General features: G+C 46.0%; 1 protein-coding gene across 7 annotated transcripts in view; it reads left to right on the top strand.

The window, feature by feature from the left end:
• The window catches only part of TBC1D5 (TBC1 domain family member 5), a 1,053,329-nt gene that overhangs the window by 981,205 nt on the left and 59,085 nt on the right, over positions 1 to 13,039 (top strand). For all 7 annotated transcript variants that reach the window (XM_063922184.1, XM_063922178.1, XM_063922180.1 and 4 more), the window contains one exon: positions 4,128 to 4,207. In XM_063922184.1, the coding sequence (XP_063778254.1) occupies positions 4,128 to 4,207 (80 nt within the window). The remainder of the gene's footprint in view (positions 1 to 4,127; positions 4,208 to 13,039) is intronic.

Here is a 13,039-nt window from a genome sequence, read left to right as displayed (position 1 = left end):
TTGATAAAGAGATAGTAGTATACTCGTAACAACTAGTATGACACTATGACGACGGTATAAAGAATGAAAAAAAAACCACGGTTAGGTGGTATATATTATAATAATAATACAATTATGGATGGACGGACTGCCTGCCGACTGCCGACACAGAGGTAGCCACAGCCGTGAACTACCGCACTGTACACTGGTTGATAAAGAGATAGTAGTATACTCGTAACAATTAGGATGACACTATGACGGTATAAAGAATGAAAAAAAAACCACGGTTAGGTGGTAGGTATATAATAATAAATAATACAATTCTGGTCGGACGGACTGCCTGCCGTGTGCCGACACAGAGGTAGCCACAGCCGTGAACTACCGCACTGTACACTGGTTGATAAAGAGATAGTAGTATACTCGTAACAATTAGGATGACACTATGACGGTATAAAGAATGAAAAAAAAACCACGGTTAGGTGGTAGGTATATAATAATAAATAATACAATTCTGGTCGGACGGACTGCCTGCCGTGTGCCGACACAGAGGTAGCCACAGCCGTGAACTACCGCACTGTACACTGGTTGATAAAGAGATAGTAGTATACTCGTAACAATTAGGATGACACTATGACGGTATAAAGAATGAAAAAAAAACCACGGTTAGGTGGTAGGTATATAATAATAAATAATACAATTCTGGTCGGACGGACTGCCTGCCGTGTGCCGACACAGAGGTAGCCACAGCCGTGAACTACCGCACTGTACACTGGTTGATAAAGAGATAGTAGTATACTCGTAACAATTAGGATGACACTATGACGGTATAAAGAATGAAAAAAAAACCACGGTTAGGTGGTAGGTATATAATAATAAATAATACAATTCTGGTCGGACGGACTGCCTGCCGTGTGCCGACACAGAGGTAGCCACAGCCGTGAACTACCGCACTGTACACTGGTTGATAAAGAGATAGTAGTATACTCGTAACAATTAGGATGACACTATGACGGTATAAAGAATGAAAAAAAAACCACGGTTAGGTGGTAGGTATATAATAATAAATAATACAATTCTGGTCGGACGGACTGCCTGCCGTGTGCCGACACAGAGGTAGCCACAGCCGTGAACTACCGCACTGTACACTGGTTGATAAAGAGATAGTAGTATACTCGTAACAATTAGGATGACACTATGACGGTATAAAGAATGAAAAAAAAACCACGGTTAGGTGGTAGGTATATAATAATAAATAATACAATTCTGGTCGGACGGACTGCCTGCCGTGTGCCGACACAGAGGTAGCCACAGCCGTGAACTACCGCACTGTACTGTGTCTGCTGCTAATATAGACTGGTTGATATTTAAAGAGATATTAGTAGTATACAACAATACTATACTGGTGGTCAGGCACTGGTCACCACTCCTGCAGCAAAAGTGTGCACTGTTAATTAATATAATTGTACTCCTGGCTCCTGCTAACAACCTGCAGTGCTCCCCAGTCTCCCCCACAATTAATTATAAGCTTTTAATTTATACATTGATGACTGTGCAGCACACTGGGCTGAGCTGAGTGCACACAGACTGAGTCACACTGTGTGACTGACTGTGCTGTGTATCGGTTTTTTTTTCAGGCAGAGAACGGATATAGCAGAGAGAAGTGAACGGATATATTATATTAAATAAAAGTTAACTAGCAACTGCACTGGTCACTGACTGTGGTAAACTAACTCTGTCTGCGACTCTGCACAATCTCTCTCTATCTAATCTATCTATCTCTATTCTAATGGAGAGGACGCCAGACACGTCCTCTCCGTATCAATCTCAATGCACGAGTGAAAATGGCGGCGACGCGCGGCTCCTTATATAGAATCCGAGTCTCGCGATAGAATCCGAGCCTCGCGAGAATCCGACAGCGTCATGATGACGTTCGGGCGCGCTCGGGTTAACCGAGCAAGGCGGGAAGATCCGAGTCGCTCGGACCCGTGGAAAAAAAAGTGAAGTTCGTGCGGGTTCGGATTCAAAGAAACCGAACCCGCTCATCTCTAGTTGCACTGCGGGTGGATCTAATGTAACTTGCAGAGAGATTTAGATAATGTTTCTGTGCAGGGTAAATGCTGCTTTTGCACGTAGCTCACAAATGTTACACAGCTTTATTTTTACACTGCAATTTAGATTTCAGCTTGAACACAACCCACCCAAATCTAGCTCTCTCTGCACCTGTTGAATTTACCCCACCTGCAGTGCAACATGGTTTTGCCCAGCTGTGTACTTTTTTTTTGCTCATTCTCTATGGTACCAGCTATAAGGCACTATTAATGCATGGCAGTATTAACGCCAAAACAGAAAGACTTTTTCTGTTGGCGCTAACAATAATATACTGCAAATTTACATGCACACTGATTGTATATTGTTGTGTGCAAAAGTCTTCCTGTTTAGTGCACTATCCATGTTTACATAGTTTTTCTCCAAGTACTCCAATTTCTTCCCATTCCCAAAAAACATACTTATATTGGTTTATGAAAACATAGTATGTAAGGTTTTTTTTGAAGATGGTGATATACTGTAAGCTCCACTTAGTCATGGACTTATGTTAATAATTGTTTCCACTGTAAAGCACTAGATAATATGGCTGAGCTATAGAAGTACAGGTTAATGGTAGTAATAAATAATAATGGTGACAGAGATCACCCAGCACTTACTTCATTTACTTAAGAATACTGTAGTAGTTGTTTACAGTCACTCAAGTTTTCATGTCATGTGACTTGTTTTATAAATTTATATATATCTTGTATATTGTTATAAGTTGTAGTAACTAAAACCAGTATATCTGTAACTATTCACTGTTACCACCATGAGTCTCATGTAAGTCATAGGAACATTTAAATTTAAAACAATATACATAAAGCACCTTACCGTAATGCTTTCAGTCTGCCCATTCCCAACCTTAGTACTGCTATACTAGAGGCATTGACACATCTCAGGTGTTCTGAACAAGGAACTCTATTGAGCCTCCTTTTTTGTTGTTAAATAGCACATACAATTGGAACTGTATATAACATTTTCAAAGCGCAGTTACTCTGCTCTGCAGAGCTTACAGTCTATTAATGTAAGTGCTGAATTTCCCAGGCGTTTCTATATGCTGAAACTGGAATTCAGGAAAATTGAGGGGAAACGTGCAAAATATCATCAATATACCTATGTTATTCACACAAAGTGTAAATGAGTACCATGGTATCAGTTATAATTAGATTTACAGTAAATGACCATCTATTTGTCCACCTGTGCCTGCTATTGCTGAAGTTGTATCAATAAGCAGGGACTGAATTGCTGTAACTAGACATGAGGAAACTTGTGGCAGTGTCACACAGATCTAAGTTTACTGCGGAAAGGCTGTTACATAGAGGTATGAAGTTCTAGCAATACAGTCTTTAAGTTCTTTTGCTTCATCATATCAGACTGTACTGTATTTGTAATTTTGCAGAATTTACAAACTATACATAGGACAACGACTGTCAGTTAAGTCTGCAGTGTGGTAGGAATAGAGTAGCACTGGATCGCAAGGAAAAATTCCACTGGTAAAATATGCCAAATGACACAGTCAAGTGTAGAATGAAGGTAGTTTGGGTACCCAGATAGTGAGAAGAAGTGTATGGTGTACATTGTGTAATGTAAGGTAAACAGTCATTCAACATATAATATGCTCACCATTTGATGCAAGGAATTTCATCTTGGGTAATATTGCACTGATACCTGCCGGTGGTTGCAATGTCCAACGTTATCTCCTGGATTTCCAGCTGTTGTAGTTCTTGAAAAATTACTTCACAGAAACGGTAGTGGACAAGTGAAATAGCCTCCTGTCAGAGGTGGTAGAGGCTAAGACAGTAGAGCAATTTAAACATGCATTGGATAGACATAAGGATAATCCTTACAAAGAAATAAGGATCAAATAAAGTTTGAGGTAAAAATATGGTGAAAAAGGAGCAGACTAGATGGGCAAGTGGTTCTTATCTGCTGTCAAATTATATGTTTCTAGAAGATAATCTGATTCCTGAGGTTAATTACAAATTAAGAAAATTACAGTAGTTAATACAAAGTCAATACCGCAATTGCGTTCTCATAGGTTCCTTTGTTTATTTGTATAACAGGTCACATTCAAGATGTTGTTTTACAAGAAAAGTTGGAAAGAGAAGATAAAATCCAGGTGTCTCTAGCAGTACTGAAACAGGTATGTATTACTGTGTTTGATTTTGTGTTTGATATTTTTCTGCCTTTGCACCCTGAATATAATAGTGAATACAGTCATTCCTAACTTTTATTCATGCCATTTGCATATTGACCATAAACTTCTATACTGCACTGAGGAGTCCTAGCAAAGGAACTCATGCTGTCTAAAAGCAGATACTTATTGTCACCACAAGCCTTTTGCATACTCTAAGAACAAGGCATTGTCTAAAAGGGCTCCCATGTAACAGGCATGTACTCTAATAAACAGGAGTGAATTATTTGTATGTATCACTCAAAGATCTTCCTAAATCCTCAGTGTTTTAAAAAGGTATTTTTTGCACATATGTTTTGCTGCAAATACTTTAATTCACTGCCATTTTACTGTCTGGATAAGGCAAATGGAAGAATAAGCTGAAAAGCTGGCCACCATTCATTGAGTCCAGTTGCCAATTCTTTATCCTCTATTTCTCTGACGTCCTAAGTGGATGCTGGGGACTCCGTCAGGACCATGGGGATTAGCGGCTCCGCAGGAGACAGGGCACAAAACTAAAGCTTTAGGATCAGGTGGTGTGTACTGGCTCCTCCCCCTATGACCCTCCTCCAAGCCTCAGTTAGGTTTTTGTGCCCGTCCGAGCAGGGTGCAATATAGGTGGCTCTCTTAAGGAGCTGCTTAGAAAAAGTTTTTTAGGTTTCTTATTTTCCGTGAGTCCTGCTGGCAACAGGCTCACTGCATCGAGGGACTTAGGGGAGAGAAGTTCAACTCACCTGCGTGCAGGATGGATTGGCTTCTTAGGCTACTGGACACCATTAGCTCCAGAGGGAGTCGGAACACAGGTCTCACCCTGGGGTTCGTCCCGGAGCCGCGCCGCCGACCCCCCTTGCAGATGCTGAAGATTGAAGGTCCAGAAACCGGCGGCAGAAGGCTTTTCAGTCTTCATGAAGGTAGCGCACAGCACTGCAGCTGTGCACCATTGTTGTCACACACTTCACACCAACGGTCACGGAGGGTGCAGGGCGTTGCTGGGGGCGCCCTGGGCAGCAATGTATAATACCTTATTCTGGCTAAAAATACATCACATATAGCCCCTGGAGGCTATATGGATGTATTTAACCCCTGCCAGGTCTCAGAAAAACGTGAGAAGAAGCCCGCCGAAAAGGGGGCGGGGCCTATTCTCCTCAGCACACAGCGCCATTTTCCCTCACAGAAATGCTGGTGGGAAGGCTCCCAGGCTCTCCCCTGCACTGCACTACAGAAACAGGGTTAAAACAGAGAGGGGGGGCACTTATTTGGCGATATGTATATATATATTAAAATGCTATAAGGGAAAAACACTTACATAAAGGTTGTCCCTGTATAATATAGCGTTTTTGGTGTGTGCTGGCAAACTCTCCCTCTGTCTCCCCAAAGGGCTAGTGGGGTCCTGTCCTCTATCAGAGCATTCCCTGTGTGTGTGCTGTGTGTCGGTACTTGTGTGTCGACATGTATGAGGACGATGTTGGTGAGGAGGCGGAGCAATTGCCGGTAATGGTGATGTCACTCTCTAGGGAGTCGACACCGGAATGGATGGCTTATTTAAGGAATTACGTGATAATGTCAACACGCTGCAAGGTCGGTTGACGACATGAGACGGCCGGCAAACCAATTAGTACCTGTCCAGACGTCTAAAACACCGTCAGGGGCGTTAAAACGTCCTTTTTACCTCAGTCGGTCGACACAGACACAGACACGGACACTGACTCCAGTGTCGACGGTGAAGAAACAAACGTATTTTCCTTTAGGGCCACACGTTACTTGTTAAGGGCAATGAAGGAGATGTTACATATTTCTGATACTACAAGTACCACAAAAAAGGGTATTATGTGGAGTGTGAAAAAACTACATGTGGTTTTTCCTGAATCAGATAAATTAAATGAAGTGTGTGATGATGCGTGGGTTTCCCCCGATAGAAAATTATTGGCGGTATACCCTTTCCCGCCAGAAGTTATGGCGCGTTGGGAAACACACCTTAGGGTGGATAAGGCGCTCACACGCTTATAAAAACAAGTGGCGTTACCGTCTCCAGATACGGACGCCCTCAAGGAGCCAACTGATAGGAGGTTGGAAAATATCCTAAAAAGTATATACACACATACTGGTGTTATACTGCGACCAGCGATCGCCTCAGCCTGGATGGGCAGCGCTGGGGTGGCTTGGTCGGATTCCCTGACTGGAAATATTGATACCCTTGACAGGGACAGTATTTTATTGACTATAGAGCATTTAAAAGATGCATTTCTATATATGCGAAACTCTGGCATCAAGAGTAAGTGCGATGTCCATATCTGCCAGACGATGTTTATGGACACGACAGTGGTCAGGTGATGCAGATTCCAAACGGCACATGGAAGTATTGCCGTATAAAGGGGAGGAGTTATTTGGGGTCGGTCCATCGGACCTGGTGGCCACGGCAACAGCTAGAAAATCCACCTTTTTTACCCCAAGTCACATCTCAGCAGAAAAAGACATAGTCTTTTCAGCCTCAGTCCTTTCGTCCCCATAATATCTGCCCAGGGATAGAGGTAAGGGAAGAAGACTGCAGCAGGCAGCCCATTCCCAGGAACAGAAGCCTTCCACCGCTTCTGCCAAGTCCTCAGCATGACGCTGGGGCCGTACAAACAGGTGCGGTGGGGGGTCGTCTCAAGAGTTTCAGCACGCAGTGGGCTCACTCGCAAGTGGACCCCTGGATCCTACAAGTAGTATCCCAGGGGTACAGATTGGAAATTCGAGACGTCTCCCCCTCGCAAGTTCCTGAAGTTTGCTTTACCAACGTCTACCTCCGACAGGGAGGCAGTATTGGAAACAATTCACAAGCTGTATTCCCAACAGGTGATAATCAAAGTACCCCTCCTACAACAAGTAAAGGGGTATTATTCCACACTATATTGTGGTACTGAAGCCAGACGGCTCGGTGAGACCTATTCTAAATGGAGTCACTCAGAGCAGTGATAGCGAACCAGGAAGAAGGGGACTATATGGTGTCCCTGGACATCAAGGATGCTTACCTCCATGTCCAAATTTGCCCTTCTCACAAAGGGTACCTCAGGTTCGTGGTACAAAACTGTCACTATCAGTTTCAGACGCTGCCGTTTGGATTGTCCACGGCACCCCGGGTCTTTACCAAGGTAATGGCCGAAATGATGATTCTTCTTCAAAGAAAAGGCGTCTTAATTATCCCTTACTTGGACGATCTCCTGACAAGGGCAAGGTCCAGAGAACAGTTGGAGGTCTGAGTAGCACTATCTCAAGTAGTTCTACGACAGCACGGGTGGATTCTAAATATTCCAAAATCGCAGCTGTCTCCGACGACACGTCTGCTGTCCCTAGGGATGATTCTGGACACAGTCCAGAAAAGGGTGTTTCTCCCGGAGGAGAAAGCCAGGGAGTTATCCGAGCTAGTCAGGAACCTCCAAAAACCAAGAAAAGTGTCAGTGCATCATTGCACAAGGGTCCTGGGAAAAATGGTGGCTTCTTACGAAGCGATTCCATTCGGCAGATTTCACGCAAGAACTTTTCAGTGGGATCTGCTGGACAAATGGTCCGGATCGCATCTTCAGATGCATCAGCGGATAACCCTGTCTCCAAGGACAAGGGTGTCTCTTCTGTGGTGGCTGCAGAGTGCTCATCTACTAAAGGGCCACAGTTATGCATTCAGGACTGGGTCCTGGTGACCACGGATTCCAGCTTGAAAGGCTGGGGAGCAGTCACACAGGGAAAAAAAAAAAAATTTCCAGGGAGTGTGATCAAGTCTGAGGACTTCTCTCCGCATAAATATACTGGAGCTAAGAGCAATTTACAATGCTCTAAGCTTAGCAAGACCTCTGCTTCAAGGTCAGCCGGTATTGATCCAGTGGGACAACATCACGGCAGTCGCCCACGTAAACAGACAGGGCGGCACAAGAAGCAGGAGGACAATGGCAGAAACTGCAAGGATTCTTCGCTGGGCGGAAAATCATGTGATAGCACTGTCAGCAGTTTTCATTCCGGGAGTGGACAACTGGGAAGCAGACTTCCTCAGCACGACCTCCACCCGGGAGAGTGGGGACTTCATCGAGAAGTTTTTTCCACATGATTGTGCACCGTTGGGAAAGACCAAAGGTGGACATGATGGCGTCCCGCCTGAACAAAAAACTGGACAGGTATTGCGCTAGGTCAAGAGACCCTCAGGCAATAGCTATGGACGTTCTGGTAACACCAGGGGTGTACCAGTCGGTGTATGTGTTCCCTCCTCTGCTTCTCATACCAAAGGTACTGAGAATTATAAGACGTAGAGGAGTAAGAACTATACTCGTGGCTCCGGATGGGCCAAGAAGGACTTGGTACCCGGAACTTCAAGAGATGCTCACAGAGGACTCAGGGCCTCTGCCGATAAGAAGGGACTTGTTTCAGCAAGTACCATGTCTGTTCCAAGACTTACCGTGGCTGCGTTTGACGGCATGGCGGTTGAACGCCGGATCCTAAGGGAAAAAGGCATTCCGGAAGAGGTCATTCCTACCCTGGTCAAAGCCAGGAAGGAGGTGACCGCACAACATTATCACCACATGTGGCGAAAATATGTTGCGTGGTGTGAGGCCAGGAAGGCCCCACGAAGAAATTTCAACTCGGTCGATTCCTGCATTTCCTGCAAACAGGAGTGTCTATGGGCCTCAAATTGGGGTCCATTAAGGTTCAAATTTCGGCCCTGTCGATTTTCTTCCAGAAAGAATTGGCTTCAGTTCCTGAAGTCCAAAAATTTGACAAGGGAGTACTGCATATACAACCCCCTTTTGTGCCTCCAGTGGCACTGTGGGATCTCAACGTAGTCCTGGGATTCCTCAAATCACGTTGGTTTAAACCGCTCAAATCTGTGGATTTGAAATATCTCACATGGAAAGTGACCATGATGTTGGCCCTGGCCTCGGCCAGGCGAGTGTCAGAATTGGGGGCTTTGTCTCACAAAAGCCCATATCTGATTGTCCATTCGGACAGGGCAGAGCTGCGGACTCGTCCCCAGTTTCTCCCTAAGTTGGTGTCAGCGTTTCATCTGAACCAGCTTATTGTGGTACCTGCGACTACTAGAGACTTGGAGGACTCCAAGTTGCTAGATGTTGTCAGGGCCCTGAAAATATAGATTTCCAGGACGGCTGGAGTCAGGAAAACTGACTTGCTGTTATCCTGTATGCACCCAAAAAACTGGGTGCTCTTGCTTCTAAGCAGACGATTGCTAGTTGAATGTGTAGTACAATTCAGCTTGCACATTCTGTGGCAGGACTGCCACAGCCAAAATATATAAATGCCCATTCCACAAGGAAGGTGGGCTCATCTTGGGCGACTGCCCGAGGGGTCTCGGCTTTACAACTTTGCCGAGCTGCTACTTGGTCAGGGGCACACCCTGGCTGAGGAGGACCTGGAGTTCTCTCACTCGGTGCTGCAGAGTCATCCGCACTCTCCCGCCCGTTTGGGAGCTTTGGTATATTCCCCATGGTCCTGACGGAGTCTCCAGCATCCACTTAGGACGTCAGAGAAAATAAGATTTTACTTACCGATAAATCTATTTCTCGTAGTCCGTAGTGGATGCTGGGCGCCCATCCCAAGTGCGGATTGTCTGCAATACTTGTACATAGTTGTTGTTACAAAAAAATCGGGTTGTTATTGTTGTGAGCCGTCTGTTCAGAGGCTCCTACGTTTGTCATACTGTTAACTGGGTTCAGATCACAAGTTATACGGTGTGATTGGTGTGGCTGGTATGAGTCTTACCCGGGATTCAATATCCTTCCTTATTGTGTACGCTCGTCCGGGCACAGTATCCTAACTGAGGCTTGGAGAGGGTCATAGGGGGAGGAGCCAGTACACACCACCTGATCCTAAAGCTTTAGTTTTGTGCCCTGTCTCCTGCGGAGCCGCTAATCCCCATGGTCCTGACGGAGTCCCCAGCATCCACTACGGACTACGAGAAATAGATTTATCGGTAAGTAAAATCTTATTTTCTCTTACGTCCTATAGGATGCTGGGGACTCCGTAAGGACCATGGGGTATAGATGGGCTCCGCAGGAGACATGGGCACTATGAAGAACTTTAGAATGGGTTTGCACTGGCTCCTCCCTCTATGCCCCTCCTCCAGACCTCAGTTAGATCCTGTGCCCAGAGGAGACTGGGTGCATTGCAGGGGAGCTCTCCTGAGTTTCTCTGTAAAAAGAATTTTGTTAGGTTTTTTATTTTCAGGGAGCACTGCTGGCAACAGGCTTCCTGCATCGTGGGACTGAGGGGAGAGAAGCAGACCTACTTAACTGATAGTTCTTAGGCTACTGGACACCATTAGCTCCAGAGGGTCGGAACGCAGGTCTCACCCTCGCCGTTCGTCCCGGAGCCGCGCCGCCGTCTTCCTCACAGAGCCGGAAGATAGTAGCCAGGTGAATAGCAGAAGAAAGAAGACTTCAAAGACGGCAGAAGACTTCAGTTCTTTAGTGAGGTAACGCGCAGCGTTACCGCTGCGCGCCATTGCTCCCACACACACACACGCTACAGCGGGCACTGTAAGGGTGCAGGGCGCAGGGGGGGCGCCCTGGGCATCAATTAATAGCCTCAAGGGACACTGGCAGATGTACATGTACTGCGGAGGCAGTATATTATTTACCCCGCCAGTTTTTTGATTGTTTGAGCGGGACCGAAGCCCGCCGCTGAGGGGGCGGGGCTTGATCCTCCAGCACTAACCAGCGCCATTTTCTCCACAGCACATGCAGAGAAGCTGGCTCCCCGGACTCTCCCCTGCTGAACACGGTCACAGAGGGCAAAAAAGAGGGAGGGGGGGCACTTTTTATTGGTGCAGTGAGTGTATATTATATATTTGTATAAAAGCGCTGTTTGTCTGGGAATTTGGTTTCCATTGTCAGTTGGCGCTGGGTGTGTGCTGCCATACTCTCTCTCCATATAGATATATCCCTGAGTGTGTGGGGGTGTCGGTACGCGTGTGTCGGCATGTCTGAAGCGGAAGGCTCTTCTAAGGAGGAGGTGGAGCAGATGATTGTGGTGTCTCCGTCGGCAACGCCGACACATGATTGGATGGATATGCTGAATGTTTTAAAGGCAAATGTGGCTTTGTTACATAAGAGGTTGGACAAAGCAGAGTCCAGGGACAATACAGGTAGTCAATCAATGGCTTTCACAGTGTCACAGGGCCCTTCAGGGTTTCAAAAACGTCCCCTGTCCCAAATAACAGACACTGATACCGATACGGATTCTGACTCCAGTGTCGACTACGATGATGCGAGGTTACACCCAAGGGTGGCCAAGAGTATTCATTATATAATTATTGCAATAAAAGATGTTTTGCATATCACGGATGACCCCTCTGTCCCTGACAAGAGGGTTCACATGTTTAAAGAAAAGAAACCTGAGGTAACTTTTCCCCCATCTCATGAGCTGAACAAGTTATTTGAAAAGGCTTGGGAAACTCCAGACAAGAAGCTGCAGATTCCCAAAAGATTTCTTATGGCGTATCCTTTCCCTGCGAAGGACAGGTTGCGGTGGGAATCCTCACCCAGGGTGGACAAGGCATTAACACGCTTGTCCAAAAAGGTGGCGCTACCGTCTCCAGACACAGCAGCCCTCAAGGATCCTGCTGATCGCAGACAGGAAACTACCTTAAAATCAATTTATACACATACAGGGACCTTGCTCAGACCGGCAATAGCGTCGGCTTGGGTTTGTAGCGCTGTAGCAGCTTGGACTGATACCTTGTCAACTGACTTTGATACCCTAGATAGGGATACCATTTTATTGACCTTAGGTCACATAAAAGACGCAGTCTTGTATATGAGAGACGCTCAGAGAGACGTTGGTCAGCTAGGTTCGAGAGCCAACGCCATGGTGATTTCTGCTAGGCGAGCCCTGTGGACCCGCCAATGGTCGTGTGATGCCGACTCAAAGAAACATATGTAAGTTTTACCTTACAAAGGTGAGGATTTATTTGGGGAAGGTCTCGCAGACCTGGTTTCCACAGCTACCGCGGGTAAATCTACCTTTTTACCTTGTGTTTCTCCACAGCAAAAGAAGAAAACGCCGCAATATCAGATGCAGTCCTTTCGATCGCATAAGTCCAGAAGAGGTCGGGGTTCTTCCTTCTTCACCAGAGGTAAGGGTAGAGAGAAAAAACTGCCTGCTACGGCTAGTTCCCAGGAGCAGAAGTCCTCCCCGGCTTCTACTAAATCCACAGCATGATGCTGGGACTCCACTGAGGGAGTTCGCCCCGGTGGGGGCACGTCTTCGACTCTTCAGCCACGTCTGGGTTCAGTCGGACGTGGATCCTTGGGCAATGGAAATTGTATCCCAAGGCTACAAGCTGGAATTCGAAGACGTGCCTCCTCGCCGGTTTTTCAAATCGGCTTTACCAGCTTCTTCCCCAGACAGGGAGATAGTGTTAGCTGCGATTCAAAAACTGTGTCAACAACAAGTGGTTGTCGAGGTTCCCCTAGTTCAACAGGGAAAGGGGTACTACTCAACCCTATTTGTGGTCCCGAAACCGGATGGTTCGGTCAGACTCATTCTAAATTTAAAATCCCTAAACCTGTACTTAAAAAAGTTCAAATTCAAGATGGAATCGCTCAGGGCGGTTATCTCCAGCTCGGAAGGTTGGGGATTTTATGGTGTCTCTAGACATAAAGGATGCATACCTTCATGTCCCCATATATCCCCCTCATCAGGCGTACCTGAGATTCGCTGTACAGGACTGTCATTACCAGTTTCAGACATTGCCGTTTGGGCTTTCCACGGCCCCAAGGATTTTCACCAAGGTAGTGGCGGAAATGATGATGCTCCTGC

This window comes from Pseudophryne corroboree, chromosome 5 (assembly GCF_028390025.1).
Source record: "Pseudophryne corroboree isolate aPseCor3 chromosome 5, aPseCor3.hap2, whole genome shotgun sequence".
In the NCBI taxonomy this organism is placed as follows: Eukaryota; Metazoa; Chordata; class Amphibia; order Anura; family Myobatrachidae; genus Pseudophryne; species Pseudophryne corroboree.
This window is presented reverse-complemented; position numbering and strand designations above follow the sequence as displayed.